Consider the following 16,839-nt stretch of genomic DNA (forward strand, 5'->3'; position numbering starts at 1 on the left):
ATTCGTAGTCCTTATTTTGTTTTCCATGGTCGTCATCGAAAGGTGGGTCTCTCATCCGAGGCTGGTTGAAACTTTTCATTGGGGGTGTTTTCTTTACGTGGCGAGTCCCAAACCCAGCGCACAGCCTTATGTATGGGATATTTCGCCTTCTCACTTTATCTCGCCTTCAAACGGATGTTCTTAGGCTACCCAGAGGAAACTTGGTCAAAGAGCGGAAGTCGTGAGCTGCTTGAGTCATATGTAAAAGAATCGTTCCCAAGTGAATGGCGATCAGAGAACTTTCCTCACTTGCGTGAACTTCTACACATGGTTCCATCCTCCAACCAACCTCCACCTTTACAATACTTCGTTAAAATTGTTGCTTTAAAACGTTTCTTATACTGAGCACTATTTTTTCTTAATTCACGGTAAGACGTGAGACATTAGGAAGATCAAGTACTGACCAATTTTACGCGACAGTGATCAAAATTGAACATGAGTAAATTTGCAATAAAAAATATATATAAAAAATTTCTGGGAATTCACGCAAAATATGTTATTTTCTGACTGCACACTGTGCATACAGTATTCAATGTCAGTGAGTGTTCTATTTTCATGACCAAAACTGTAACGTAGTACACATACATAGGTATGTATATAAAATCGCCAAGTTCACGCTGGCTAATTGAGGGAATTCTGCTGTGATCAGCGAAACTCGATATTAAAAATAACATACCTAACATACCTAACATATAAGTTGATAAAACCTTCTAATATAACATGTAATGTAAATATATAAGTACATCTATATATGCGCATATATGGGTAAATAAAATAATTTTTAGAAAACACGCAAAGAGAATAGAAATAAATATACCCCATTGCATATGCCGTTGTGCGGCGATGAAATGGAATGGAGTGCCTCAAATAACAGCAGCCACTGCAATCGCTTCCACCACCATTGCCACCACCACTATGCCACTGCTTCAAAACCATATGAGAAATGACAAAAACAACACCAACAAAATAGTAACAAAAATTATGAAAACACGCAAAAGTCGTCCAACAGTTGCACAACAAATTCTTTTGAGAAATACTTTAATAGTTGATCGTGGTGCGGCACTGAGTGTAGATCAGCGAGCCTGAAATGCTGAAAGTGCATAAGTATAGTCTGTACGGTTATAAAAGTCTAAGACGGTATCAAAGAACAAATTCTCAAATTATATTTTCCTATTGAACAGCTGAGTGCTGCTAACAGCTGTCGAATAGTGAAAAGTGTGCAATAGCAACAACAATATGGGAAATGTCCAAGCACGACAATGCGATGCCCAGGGCATGGTTCAGCGCCGTGGAAGTGAGTACTAGGTTTTACATACTTTGAGGCTTACAACAAGCTTAATTACTTACAAAATTAATAATAAAGGTATGTCGTGGAACTTCCGTTATCCGTTGATGAAGCGCCGCGATCAAACAGCAACGATCGTTTATAATATGAAAATGAGTATCGCGGATTGGCTGGATTTGCTCGGTATGCAGCAGTATGAAAGTGAGTAATAAATTGAAATTATGAAAAAGGTATTGTCACTTTGATCAAAAAACAAGAAAAATGTTAACTTTAGCCATTTCCTAGCAAATATAGATATGTAACATAAATAACCGGTACCGGTTTACATTTAACGTAAAATGTTTTGCCAGTTCCTTCTAACCACGTTGTTTGATGTAAACCCACCTTGAATCAAACTAAGGTCGCTCAATTAGGAAGTGATCTTTATCGAATTATTGGTCACTGTGGAATGGAAGCTTAATGCTATATTTATTCATAGTTAACATGCTTGAAATGTGTTTGTAATGAGAACTAATGGTAATATTAGCCTGATATTGTCAATTGTAGGCACACAGTCATAACGATATTAAACATAGGCGCTCTCCCAATTTCCTTAACCTATCGCACACTTACTTATTTTCATTTCAGAGCATGAGTATGAAGAAGGGTTCGGATAGTTTCGTAGGATATATCTAAACCTTTCGCCATTAATTTTGCTTGTCCTTGCCTTAGTGTAAAGCAGGATTCCGCGAAAACAGATTCACTATTCTTTTTTCCATCCTTTTTGTTCATTTTTCCTATCGAACCACGTTCTAGTAAATCATCGACATTTTTAGCCACTATATAGCGCTGTATCCACTTCTGTACAAATGCCTTCGACTTTCTGATATATTTAGCAGCCGCTGATTGCGACATTTGGATGCAAAGGAACACAGCTTCGTAGCGCGACGCGTACTTAGCACTCATGGCGTTTAACGTGATTCTCTTTCAGAAGATCAACGACAACTGAACCTTTGTTGACAATGCATCAAGGACAAAGCTACCCTCTATCGGCTCGCGAAGGAATTAGAGCGAAATCTTTCATTAACTGTCGGTAAAGCCGACCACGCTCTTACTTAACGGAATGTATATAATATAAAGTCAATTGGAAATTGGAATATGTTTATATTAATAGAAGTATTGACCCGACTTTATCATGTATTGGTTTCATTAGGAAAATATTCCCACCAAATTTCAATGATATACCTCAGGTATAGGGACAAATTTTCGGTATCTGGCGGGTTGGAAAGTTATGTCAAGATTTTACCCCAAAAACTTCATTGGTGATTGATTTGTTTATTGGAAAGTGATTTCGCTTTTTTGATAATACTACTGTGATCAAATTGAAAGGTGAATTTTTAATTTATACTTCGCATGTTTTTCGAATCGATAAATTTCCTGTAAGTTCGTGGTACTGTACATCTATGCTGAATTTCTCGTCAAAACATTCATTAGTATTTGAGATACGCGTCGTTTTGTGAGGATCAAAAAATGAATTCTTCGACTTTTACTATGTGTGAATTTATTGAACAAAGAAGTGCGATAATGCATCATCTCATACTGCATTGGTTATTCGTGATCATTTCGCCACATATGTATTCAATTAATATCGTGCCACATTCGTGTAACTTTGGCTATTCAGCAAATTAACATGATCACTCCGATGGCACCGTTTTGACTCAATTGAGAATATAAAAGCTGAATCGAAAAAGGCTCTGATGGCCATCAAGACGGAGGATTTTTCCAAGTGCTATGATACATAGGCTGCTATATATATTTCTGGACTAGGCAACACTAAGTGTTGCCAGGTGCAATCTGACATTTCCATTGGAAAGTTTGACATTTTTTAGCATAACATCACTCAGAACGTTTTGTCATTTAATCGTGAATTGAATGGAATTAAAAAATTCATCTCGGCCAAAAAATGGAAATAACTCGTGAACATTTTCGTGCGATCATTTTTCACAACTTTCGACGTGGAATCTTTGTATGACTATGAAGCACCATCCTATAGCACTGTGAAAAACTGTTACAACGAATTCAATCGTGGCCGACGCTCGCTCAAAGACGAATTCCGTGAAGGTCGTCCAAAAACAGCCGTTGTGCCAGAAAACACCGATGCCGTACGTGAACTGATAATGTAAGACCGTCATGTAACATAACTTCAGATAGAGGCATGCCTATGCATCTTGATACATTCAATATTGCATGAACACCTGGCCGTAAAAAAGGTTTGTTCTCGTTGGATCCCGCACAATTTGACAATCGCTCAAAAAAAGGCTCGTGTGGATTGGTGTAAAGAAATGCTGAAAAAATACGATCGCGGTGCTTCAAAAGACGTTTATAAGATCGTCACAGGTGACGAATCATGGATCTATGCGTATGAGCCTGAAACAAAACAGCAATCGACTGTGTGGGTCTTCCAAGACGAGCCAAATCCAACGAAAAAAAAAAAAACATTTTCGTTGATAAATATGCCTATTTTCATTATTAGGCCAGAAATATATATAGCAGCCTTCGTAAGGATAAACAATTTTATAATAAATTAAATTTTCATAAAACAAGATTATAAATATCTTAGTTTCCTTTTCTACAGCTTCGCCTAAAACTATTACAATCTTGAAACAATTTTATTATAGCCAACTTCCAAATGTATAATACTGTCGAAGATATTCTCGATTTAACGGATTGCGGTTTAAGGCACAGGGGCATACGTCAGAGCAGTCATCGCGCAAAAATGCTATCTAGCTTGATGGGTGTACAGGCTAAATGCCGACAGTCGCTGAATATTGAGGGTAAGTTTTGTATTCGCATTGCCTTAAAGATCGCATATTTAAGTATTTAGTTTTGAATATTTTTTCAAAATTTCTATAAAACGGATAATTCTTTTTTATTTGCAGCTTCCACCTTACCTCGCGCGCTGTCCAAGCGAAAAAACTCTTGTCCACCAATGTATTTATCAAGCGATTCCAGTGAAATAGAGCGGTCGCTGCAGCGTAATTGCAGTAGTCGTAATTCATTTTCCAATTTTAGAACTAACAGTAAGGAGTCTAAGCGTCTGACTTTTAATGCTTCGGATATGATGTAAGTATACCACACTTTTATTTATAATTAGTGATACGCATTTGAAAGACAATTATCATTTAAAACAAGCGTTGTCTTTATATAAAAACCAGAAAAAACGTTAACTTTGGATAACATGTAATGCCCTTCACAAATGAGAAGTTTCCATACAACTGAATTTTGCTCGGTTAGTTTGTTTGGTAGCTACATGTTATAGTGGTCGGCTATCGGTGGTTTTAACAAATGAGCAGCTTCTTGGAGAGAAAAGCGAAACTTCAGATCAATAACCAAACTAAGCTCGACTAAGCGCGTCAGGGTTATCACTTATTTATGTACATATATATTTTATAGGATCTCCTTCTTAGTGTTACAAACTACGTGGCAAAGCACATCTTCGTTAGCACTCTGGGAAGGTTGGTCATGTAATACCGCTGCAGTGGCTCAATAAAAATTTAAGATACAGGGCTCATATTTAACACAGGGAATCACAATAAAAAAACCAAAGTGCAATTTAGTATGGCTTGAAAAGTCCGCCCTCTAAAAGTTTTAACTTACCATTCTAATTTTTTGGTTATCTAACTTTGTTCTAATGATATACTTGCCCTTAGTAAGACTAGTCTCTCCCCAGTTGTGGGGCTTTTAGTCGGCCATTGCCCTATTGGCGCCCATAGTGTAAGGTTGGGAATCTTACCACACCCCATTTGCAGAAGCTGTATGGAAGAAGATGAGGTGGAAACAACTCAACGCTTCCTTGTTGACTGTTCCGCGTTTGCGGAGATTTAAACACTTGGGATCCAATACCTTCAGACATCCCACCGAGCTAGCGGGAGTGAAAATTAAATGTCTGTGCAAATTTGTCTTGGCTACAAAGCGTTTTGCTAATTTATAAGTTCGAACACAGGTGATATTTTTTTCTATGGCTTAACAAAGGACTACATATGGCAGTCCACGGGCGATCTTCGATCAGCCATCTAACCAAACCTAACTTTGTTAACAAAATATTGAACTTTAATGTCCAAAAATTACAACGTTTTCTATTGTGTTTAACCACTACAGAAATTTGTATACTTCAAATTCTTAACGGGAATAAAAAGGTAGTAATCTAAGGGTATTATAATGTTATTTAGCACAATCCAAGTACAGGTCGCGTTTCTGACGTTTCACTTTTATCAAAAAGAAATCTCTTGCAAATTACTACGGTGGATATACATGATCAGATCCAATCAAGGCTAAATTTGTGTATTGTAGAAGTATAGAAAGAGTCTTTTCTAACTTCAGCCAGCCATCATCAGGCAATGTCAAGCTTGCTATTCTATTTTCGACATGATTCATTCATCCTTATCATCGAACAAAACTCAAATCAAGTGTTTATTCTTCTTCTTCTTCTTTACTGGCGTTCAAGTGTTTACTTGGAAATGATATATCTCAGTTTTGAAAATTGTGTGCCTATTATGGGAGAAACTATCTTTCTTATATAATTATATTATTAGTATTCTAAAAATTGTTGACTTTTTTTAAAGTAGCATTTTAATATTAGTTCATGCTGATCTTTTTCTTCCTATCCTAAATGTGAGTATATCCCCAAATCATGTTCATTTAAAGGTTGGTTTGAAATTTACGATTCTTAGTTATTGTTAAAAGTTAAATAAATATCCAAAAATTTGTATAATTTAAATTGTCGGTAAAAATTGAAGTCAGCTTAAGATAGTTTAACATATTGTCACAGATTTATTTTTATTGGATAATAAAAATGATATTTTCAAATTTATAATTTTATTACAAGTCTGCATCTGAACATTAGTCAATACCGTACAGGAGAATTGTAGCGCCAAGATATGCGCATGCGTCATCACGAAAAACAATTGAGAAATATCCTTTGTGCTCACGGCTCGCTGTCAGTCAAAAATGTTTGGGAACCTGAGGGTTGAATGAATAATAACAAGACTTTCGAAGGCGGCCTTTTGACAGCTAAGGATAAGCAAAACTGTTCTTAGTTGTTTTTCTTGATTTACAATAGGTTAGGGGTGTTGTAGAAGTTGCAAAAGTTGAACGGTTGGAGCATTAGAACACTGACACTGGAGTTGTAATGTTGCAAATGCGAACGCGAGAGCAGCTGTGGAGCAAAAGGACATCAGAAAATTAAGAGAATTCAAGTGTTGCATATGCGTGTGTGTGAGAGTGTTTTTTAACACAAATTCAGAGAAGTAAGCGCGTAGTCTGCGGCATGAAAATCAAGCAGCAGCAGGGTAGGCGGACACAAAAAATACCTTTTGGGCAGGGCCAGCAAGTATGGCGAGTTTTCATTCAGCTACAGAACGAGTCAGACGGCGAGCGTATACTTTTGTGAAAGGAAAACCGATTTTTTATAATTAAAGTATTTGGAAAGTAAAAAATTAACAACGAACTTCTTTTAGACACTTGTGTATATAGTTTCTTATAGAGCGTTTAAGAACTTTTCGGGGAAATGGATTTAAAAATTGGTAGACCGTGATTTTTGTTTATGAGTGAGTATATGTTCAGAATGGAGTTGCATTAATACCATGAAGTGCAGCATTTTATTTACCTTAATTTCGATTATAGTATCGGATAGAAAAGTTTTTACTACATAGTACTATCAAGCAAACAGTTGTAACCTTGATCTAGGCAAATCCCTGACCAATTATTTGCACTTTGAAAAAAGGTACTTCACTTTCAATGCTAGCCACTTGAAATACGGGCAAAGTGGTTAGCCAACAGGAAGTTGTGGCAAGTGGAACAGTAAAACAGAAAGCAAGAAGCAAATAGAGCAAAAACAAAACGAATAAAAATACAAAGCTAACGAGTGAGAAAATATCCCAACTGTTTGTTTTTGTTTTGCATTTTGCTGCTTCCTCTTACCACCACCCACTTTTTACTATCAACACCCCCTAAACGCGCGCGTGCTACTTGTAACAACTGTTGTTCAAATTTACAATCTTCATTGCAGTTACGAGGAACTAGATCCTCTAGAAAATAATACGATAACAACAAACGCAGCAATAAAACCGAAAAGCTTAACCAACCCGCTTACTGTCGATAGCTGTGCAACCGACAACAATAACACAATCCGCACAATGGACAATATTGGTGGAAGTGGTAACTTGAGCAGCAGTATTGGTGGCTCTACAGCGTCTATTGTGGGTCAGTTGCATCTACAGCAACACCATCAACTGCCACCTAACAGCATGGCGGTGAGCACACCGTCTAGCGAACAACAAGAAGCAATTGCTTTGAAGAAGGCTTTAGAATGGGAGCTCAGTTTGGATGCAAAGGATTTACGTTCGCATGCCTGGTATCATGGACCACTGTCACGGCAACGTGCCGAGGAGATTGTACAGAGGGAAGGAGAATTTTTGATAAGAGATTGCGCCTCCCAACCGGACAATTATGTGCTCACCTGTCACACCAAAACCCAGGTGCTACATTTCGTTATAAACAAGGTAAGCGAGAGAGATTAGTAAAAGCTAATTGTATTGTTCAGAATTGGAGCAGACTACGGGCATAATTATTAGAGAATTAGTGTTGCTATGGCGACAAATATGTCGTTTCATTCCTTCTATCTCCGACGCGTCGAAGAGATGTGACGAGTTTAAAGGGGCTAGTAATAGTCATTATGACACCCATTTGAAAATATATTCGAAACACGATCACTTTATATAAATAATTTAAGTTAAAATACTAATCACTTTCCATAGAACGGTAATTGCTCTTTTTCAGCGAAATCAAATAATAAGTCTTTCCAAAATCTATTATGGGGAAAGTTTAGGTTTCAACTGAAATTTCACAGCCTAAAGATTTCTATTCTTGTATCCGAGATGTGAAAAAAATAAAAAGTATTTCAGCTGCAATAATCTTCCATACTAAAGAAATCTTTGGATCTGAAAACCCAAATATTTAAAATTTTACTGGGCCCACTCTTGGTGCAAGAAATGCTAGAAAAATGTTTAAGTTATGGGAAAACCCCTGCCACTTTGACCACTATAGTGAAGAGCAATATTATGTAGGTGAACTTGGCTAAGCCGCTAGTACGAGGGCTGCTATATATATTTCTGGCCTAATAATGAAAATAGGCATATTTATCAACGAAAATGTTTTTTTTTTTTTCGTTGGATTTGGCTCGTCTTGGAAGACCCACACGGTCGATTGCTGTTTTGTTTCGGGCTCATACGCATAGATCCATGATTCGTCACCTGTGACGATCTTATAAACGTCTTTTGAAGCACCGCGATCGTATTTTTTCAGCATTTCTTTACACCAATCCACACGAGCCTTTTTTTGAGCGATTGTTAAAATGTTGCGGGATCCATCAAGAACAAACCTTTTTTACGGCCAGGTGTTCATGCAATATCGAATGTATGCTGGTGGGAGAAATGCATAGGCATGCCTCTATCTGAAGGTATGTTACATGACGGTCTTGCATTATCAGTTCACGTACGGCATCGATGTTTTCTGGCACAACGGCTGTTTTTGGACGACCTTCACGGAATTCGTCTTTGAGCGAGCGTCGGCCACGATTGAATTCGTTGTACCAGTTTTTCACAGTGCTATAGGATGGTGCTTCATAGCCATACAAAGATTTTAGTTCATCGATGCACTCTTGTCGTGATAATCCACGTCGAAAGTTGTGAAAAATGATCGCACGAAAATGTTCACGAGTTAATTCCATTTTTTGGCCGAGATGAATTTTTAATTCCCTGTAAATAAAACAATTCACGATTAAATGACAAAACGTTCTGAGTGATGTTATGCTAAAAAATGTCAAACTTTCCAATGGAAATGTCAGATTGCACCTGGCAACACTTAGTGTTGCCTAGTCCAGAAATATATATAGCAACCTACGTATAAATATTGAAAGCAGATTATTAGAATTTTTATTTCATTAATTATTACCCATTACAGATTCTTTTACAACCTGAGACGGTCTACGAGCGCGTACAGTATCAATTTGAGGAAGATGCCTTTGATGCAGTGCCCGATCTTATCACCTTTTATGTTGGTTCTGGTAATTATTTGCCTTTGCCTAAAAAAATTCTTAATTGAATATATTAGGAAGTCTAAATACAATTTCATTTCCTCCAGGCAAACCTATTTCGGTAGCTTCCGGTGCTCGCATACAGTATCCCTGCAATCGCACATATCCTTTATCATTCTATGGACATAAAATTGTTGGTAATCATTTGCACACACAAATGTTGGCTGGCATACGAGGTGCTAGTCCACTTAATTCTCCACTAAGCCACAATGGGAATTTTCGCTTTGGATCCGGTATTATAACACCGCATACTCAACAGCAACAAACAGTACACAGCCCCATGTCATCACCGCCGCGTGTCAAACGCGAAATACCTCCACGTTTGCCATCAAAGAAACAGCGCTCGCAATCCCTCACGCCAGCACATGCCACGCCTACTAGTGTACGTCAATCGCATAATAGCGAATCGTGCTCAAGTGCTGATGGTATTATACAAGCCGCGCCTACTCAACCTAATGAGATCGTCAATAATCCGAATGGCTTCCGCGATCATGGTCGTCGTTTAAGCAACTTCGAGAAAGAGGTGCTAGCTAGTGAAACGTCATTAGTTGTTGGGGATAATATAAATTTACAAAGCCATCTGGAGCACTTGGCGCAAGCGGGCAAACTACATGGTAATGGATTTCAAACGATCGCGCGATGTTCCGCTGCAACTGAGGCAGTAGATCATTTTAAATTCACCACACATTCATTGCCACGCCCCAATACTAATAACTTTCGCGGCAATAGCATTATGCGTATCTCGAGTTTGGCACGAGATTTCGGTTCAGATGCTGTTGGTTTGAGTACAAGCTTAGAGGGCAGACAAATACCCGAGCTACCCGAGAAACCACCGAGTCCACCACCGAAGCCAGTACGCGCAAATAGTCAGGCACGTAAAGAGAAGGAACAGCAACAGCAATTGGCAGCGCATCGCGCAGGGATTGTGGGAGTTGGTTATCACGCCAGTGGTTCGGATTCGGGAAATGGTTCTGGCGATTCGGTACAGAGCTCGATACCTGGTGACTCCAACGAGTTTACCCAACATCGTGGTGTAATAATAAAGAATCCACGCTTTTTGAGTAATTCAGCATCGTCAGCAGCTTTGAAAAGTCTTGCTGATTTCGATGTGATTGCAGCAGAAGAGCAGCTTTTCACTATGGAGATACCCGATTTCAAGCCGGTAAGTGGGTATCTAGTCGGAGTAAAATTTTTTATTAGACTCAGATTTAATGAATTTGAAAAGCATCGTGGATTGTAAATATTAGTCATTAAAAATATGATTGCTTTGGCACTAAGATAAGTTATCATTCATTGTTGCAAGCTCTGATGTTTTCAAATTGTGTAGAAAAAGTTCTGGTTTGTTTCGAAATGCTCGAGGTTTTGGTAAATTTTAATATATGTGTTATGGGCTCGATTCCACGATCCCCAAAGGGTCTCGAATTCCACTACTCGTTCTACTGAAGCACACAGCTTCAAAACTTTACACTTCTTACCAACTTAAAATCAGTCTCTGCAATAATACCTTCTCTTTAAATTATAGGTGTCTAAGTTCGACTTTGAAAACTTCATAACACTGCTCTTACCGTCAGTGGATAATAAGCCATTGGATGGCGACGCACTTACCACTTTCAAGATGATGCTGCTAGAAACTGGACCCAAAGTCATTGCTGAGCATATAACGCGTATCGATATTGGTCTACTAATTGAAGAGCTGCCTGAAGATGAAGATCGCAATGTATTAGACTGCTGCGGCTTGGAGATGCTGACACTACCATTTGGCAAAGTATTCCGTGCTGATTTAATCGAACGCACCCAGTGCATAAAACTAATGGTCGCAGTGACAATACTTACATGTCAAACGGACTTGGATCGCGCTGAATTACTAAGCAAATGGATACAGATTGCAGTGGAAACGAAAACAGCTTTGGGCAATCTCTTCGGCTTCTGTGCCATTATGTTGGGCTTATGCATGCCACAGGTAAGTTAATAGTACAGAAAATTTTCAATTATTTTCAAAACTCTTAATACTACTATTTCATAGATTCAAAAACTAGAACAAGCTTGGCACATACTCCGCCAGAAGTACACTGATAGCGCTTTCACCTTCGAAGCCAAGCTACGACCCACGTTAATCAGCATGAATGAGTGTACCAACCCGCAAGCGCCAAACACTACAGTACCACATGTCTTACTCTATGCGCTATTGAAAGATCGACCGATCATCGATATTATCAGTGTAAATAATGTCAACTTGGACGATCGCAGTTCACTGTATGGCACTTGTATAACAGCATGGGAGGCAAAAGCCGACGATTTCGGCATGACAATTAATTTTCTACACTTAGACTCGGCGCGTCATTTCCTGAACAATTTAGCGCTGTATAGAAAAAATGCGAAAATTTTGCTTGAAGAGTCCAGTAAGCGATTGGACGAATTGCTCAGCGACGCATTTAGGTATGTACTCATTAGTTGTTGTAAGTGCATTGTGAGTTATATAATTATCTACAACGTTTCAGAACCGAGTTCCACGTGAAATTTTTATGGGGTAGTAATGGTGTCACCGCTACTCCAGAGGATCGGCATTCAAAACTCGAAAAAGTGCTAGCACTAATGGCCGATAAATTCTGCAGTGTGGACTCTGCTGCTGGTTAAGTAAGAGGATATTGTGTACATGTATATACATATATACAAAACAAAAATCGCAACATGCATTTATACTTTTATACTACCAGAGGCATATTTAGATTAAGCTCGCGCCAAATTGTTCGCTTTATTTTGCTAGTTCGCTGTAGTAACTAGAGTAGCGAATGGCTAGTGAATAACAATTCTAAACAGTATTGTTCATATTAAATGTGGAAGAGCTATCGAATAAGGTAGAGCTGAATATATCTAAAGCAAAAAATTGATATTTGGTGGCAAACATTAATCCTTAAAACGATCTCAGGACTAATAATAAATAATGCAGACCTATCTGGTGTACACGTACTATCCCAAAAATTGCACTAGTAACAACCGGGAAATCTATTTAAAAATTTTAATACCTTTTGGATGCAAACGCTATATTTATCGAAAAATGATGTATGTAATTGAAAACCGGTATCTGAGGCTTCCAATGCGTCTGATTATAGCTGACATGCAGAGTGCGAATTCAGCTCTTTTACGAATCATTACAATTTCTGGCGATTAAAATTTGCCTAATAAAATTTTTTAGCACATTATAATTGCTTCAAAGAAAAGTAAAAACAGTCCAAACAGCCGAGCTTAAGCGCGTATTACGAAAATGAAGTCTGAGCCCTTTGTAGTAGAAATCAACTTTCATACAAGAGTTCAAAAACGAGATTAACATTGGCTAATAATAATATATTCATGTGTACTTTATAGTTCTGGCGTTATGGTACAATAGTGAGAGAAGTCGAAGTACATCGAAGTTTATGTAGATCTTCAAGAAACATAGTGATCTTTAAAATGGTTTGCCGAAGTTATAGGATTTCAATATTTCTGATGCAAAGGCACACAGTGTTTTGTGACTACTCGCATTGTGTACATATTGTAATATCTGCCAGAGTGAGGGAAGGTTAAAAATCTCACTTTCTGGTACACATTCCCTTAAATAGTTTTACTTTATGACATAATGAAAAAATCTTCCAAAACATTTGCCAAATTACCGGTATAAAGGACCTTGAAAGAATATGCATTCCACATTTACTCTGATCTCGAATTGAATACACCAAATTAGTAAGTAAAGAATATCAAATACAACATATTATGTAATTAATTATACAGTATTGTAGTATGTACTTAATAGCTATTTACTTTTCATTTTGATACCAAGTATTATATGTAAAACTAGGAAACAATGTTTGGCTTGTCGGTAATACTTATTTATTGGAGAAAATTAAACGGTAGTTTAGTGGCGTTAAGCGTGTTAACAATTAGCAAGTTTTTGTTTTTTAATTTTTAGTTTATTTAGTTATATGTTCTGAGTATAATATTATATATGATATCCAATCAAAGTTGCGACCTAAAAAGTTCTGTTCAAACATCTGTGACTTAGTGCTTACGTCATAAGGTAGAGAAATCACGAGATGAAATTCTCAAGGTATTTACCCTAGAATATTATGTATTTTAATAAGATCCAAGCAAAGACGAAGGACCTTTTAATGTCTTAACTAATAACTGTTATTTCATAACATCGCTCGTAAAGTAAAGATCGATTTTATAGAGAAATTGATGGGGATACGGGATCTCAGTCCATACTTAGTATGATATTTTTAAAGCTTGGAATAAAAAACTCATATTACTGCGAAAAATATGTGTTCATACCATACATCCTGGCAAGAAAGTATCGGAAATTCTTCATTTCCCCCTCTCATCTTCCGCTTATATGGAAGACAGGTAAATTTTTTTTCCTAGGTTGGTACAACTATTCTTAATTATGATGCCAAAAATTAGCGCGATCTGTCAACCAGTGTGTTTACAGAAGCTGTTTATGTCAGTCGACCTCAGTAGTGTTTGTCGAATTTTACAAAATTTTTTAACGTATTTGTGTTAAATTTTGGCCAAAGACTCAACAAATATCATTGAGGAAGCACCGTATTAACTGATTTAGCTCCATGTGACTTTTTGCTATACTTGTAACTCAAAGAACCACTCCGGGGAAACCGTCTTGTGACGATGAATATCGATGATGAAATCATGGAAAGCATTGAATTAGACCAGCATGTGGCATCGTCGAGATGATCGGAGTTAGTCACCAAACCATTTTAAACCATCTGCAGAAGGCTGGATATACAAAAACACAAAAAAGCTTGATGTTTGGGTGCCGCATGATTTGCCGTGAAAAGACTTCTGGACCGAATCAACGCCTGCGATATGCTGCTGAAACGGAACAAACACGACCCATTTTTGAAGCGGATGGTGACTGCGACCAAAAATTTATCACATACGACAATATCAAGCGAAAACGGTCGGGGTCGAAGCCCGGTGAACCGTCCCAGACAGTGGCCAAACCGGGATTGACGGACAGGAAGGTTTTGCTGTATGTTTGGTGGTATTATAAGGGGATCATCCACTATGAGCTGCTCCCATATGGTCAGACGCTAAATTCTACCATCTACTGCCAACAACTGGATCGCTTGAAGCAGGCGATCGACCAGAAGCGTCCAGAATTGGCCAACAGGAAGGGTGTAGTCTTCCACCAGGACAACGCCAGATCACACATTTTGTTGATGACTCGTGAGGAGCTACGGGAGCTCGGATGGGAGGTTTTATCGCATCAACCATATAGCCCGGATATAGCGCCAAGTGATTACCATGTTGTTCCTGTCCATGGCGAATGCCCTTGTTGGTGTAAAGTTAAACTCAAAAGAGCCTTGTGGAAAGTGGCTGTCCGAGTTCCTCGCAAAGAAGGAGGGGGGGCTTCTACGAGCGGGGTATTCTGAAGTTGCCGTCTAGATGGAAACAGTTTATCGAACGAAGCGGCGCATATTTGAACAAAATCCGATCACTGAACACTTTTTGCAAAGCATAGAATAAAGAGCTAAAAATGCGGAAGGGAGATATTGGACAACCTTATATTAATTTTCCCTTCAAAGTTCAAATTTTTTCGTAAAAATTGAAGCCACTTGTCCAGGCTGAGCATCGTACATTTTCCCACATTTTTTCCCATACTTCTTCTTCAAAGTTATGCCATAATTAGTTAAAACAAAAAAACTTTATTTAAGTTGAAGTTATATAATTTTGTTGTCTTATTTTATTCTATTATGTAACTACCTCAAAAATAGTGTTCAACATTCTTCTGGGTTTTGAAATAAGCATATGACAACATAAAATATTACATGATAAGCATTTAGATATGTAAATATATTTGCATATAAAATTATATATATATAGATATATAAATATATAGATATAGTATATATGTATTAATATTAGACATATAAAGTAAATATTCCTAACGCGAAGAAACGATTGCATTTATGCCAAACAACGCAAACCATTTACAATACACCAACGCCAAGTGTGTAGTTGTAAAGTACTTATAATGTAAATTTTATAAGATAAATTATATAGCAAAAATATCAAAGATATTAATGATATTTAAAATAAATCCATACATATAAGTACCAAAACACCTAAAATGCATTCAATTCGTTATTCTAAAGCATGTATACCGCAAAAATGTGTACCTTTTAGTTAATAATTGATTTTTATATACCTAATTTGTGATTGAACTATACTTATTTAAATAAAAAAAACTAAAGCGAATTCTCAAAATTAAATATGTTTAATAATTAAGAAAAATATATATATATTATATATCATTAATATTACCATTTAAACATCCATTTTGGACCAGATCGCTACGAATAAAAACTATCGACTCACCATCAATTTCACTCAACTCGTTACTTAAAAACTTTAGACTCTAAACTAAAAATCTATAAATATATTGATTTTGGATTTTGACATCAATAACATGAATCATATAGTTATTGTAATTATGAGTACTATTGATTAAACGAATACCATGGGAATTACTTATATACTCTTAAAGGAGCATCTAATTATGCAACAAAGGCATATTACTATTATAAATATGATATAAATATACATAAATATGATAAATACTTGAAGCAAATTAATCTGCTATATATTAAATATAGATTGGACAATATTTTAATCAAAAGCATTTAATTTATACAATTTTATATTGCCAGCAAAGATATAAGTAAATATTAAATGAAATCAATATGAGGTAATAAAGAAACATAAAAATTAATAACAAAGAACAAAATCTTTGTTTTCATTTTCCTTAATTTCAGCATGTATGGTTCCTGAAGTATTGAAGATCTTCATATATGAAATAATAAATCCTTCAACGACTAGTTAGACTCGGGGGAAATTTATGTAACCATGAATGATCAAATTTAGTGAAAAAATAATAGTCTAGAACACCGCCCGGTATGGGAATAACAGCAGGTTACCTTTGAGGTCAGCCTCATCTTCTCATCAAGCTTAACCAGGCAGACTTAAAAGTTCGTTTTCTTTAGCAGTCGTCAAGACTAAGGCCTACCTTCTTCTTTCGCTAGTCATTATATATTTTCGTTGTTTGGCGCCAATACGAGTAGTAAATTCTAAGTGTAGTCAGATCATTTTCCACCTGGTCTCGCCAACAGAGTGGAAGTCTTCCTCTGCTTCCCCCGGCGGGTACTGCGTCGAATACTTTCAGAGATGGTGTGTTTTCATCCATTCGGACGATTTAGCATTAAAATCGACAAAGGGGTGGTGTGTGTCCATCGTCTTTTCACGGGTCTTTTCCAAAGATTTAGCGCATGGTGCATATCTGGTCAGTTGTTGATTTTCCCGGCTTAAAACCACACTGATAAGGTCCAATCAGTTT

General features: G+C 37.1%; 1 protein-coding gene across 1 annotated transcript; it reads left to right on the plus strand.

Moving 5' to 3' along the window:
* Positions 1-928: 928 nt before the first annotated feature.
* Positions 929-12,866, plus strand: LOC105225657 (breast cancer anti-estrogen resistance protein 3 homolog). The gene is made up of 10 exons (XM_011204229.4): positions 929-1,333; positions 1,403-1,525; positions 3,982-4,137; positions 4,243-4,426; positions 7,371-7,863; positions 9,323-9,425; positions 9,503-10,617; positions 10,978-11,415; positions 11,479-11,891; positions 11,954-12,866. The coding sequence occupies exons 1-10, from the start codon at positions 1,276-1,278 to the stop codon at positions 12,087-12,089; spliced, it is 3,219 nt and encodes a 1,072-aa protein (XP_011202531.3). The 5' UTR covers positions 929-1,275; the 3' UTR covers positions 12,090-12,866.
* The last annotated feature ends 3,973 nt before the right edge of the window (positions 12,867-16,839 follow it).

Source organism: Bactrocera dorsalis, chromosome 1 (genome assembly GCF_023373825.1).
Source record: "Bactrocera dorsalis isolate Fly_Bdor chromosome 1, ASM2337382v1, whole genome shotgun sequence".
Lineage (NCBI taxonomy): Eukaryota > Metazoa > Arthropoda > Insecta > Diptera > Tephritidae > Bactrocera > Bactrocera dorsalis.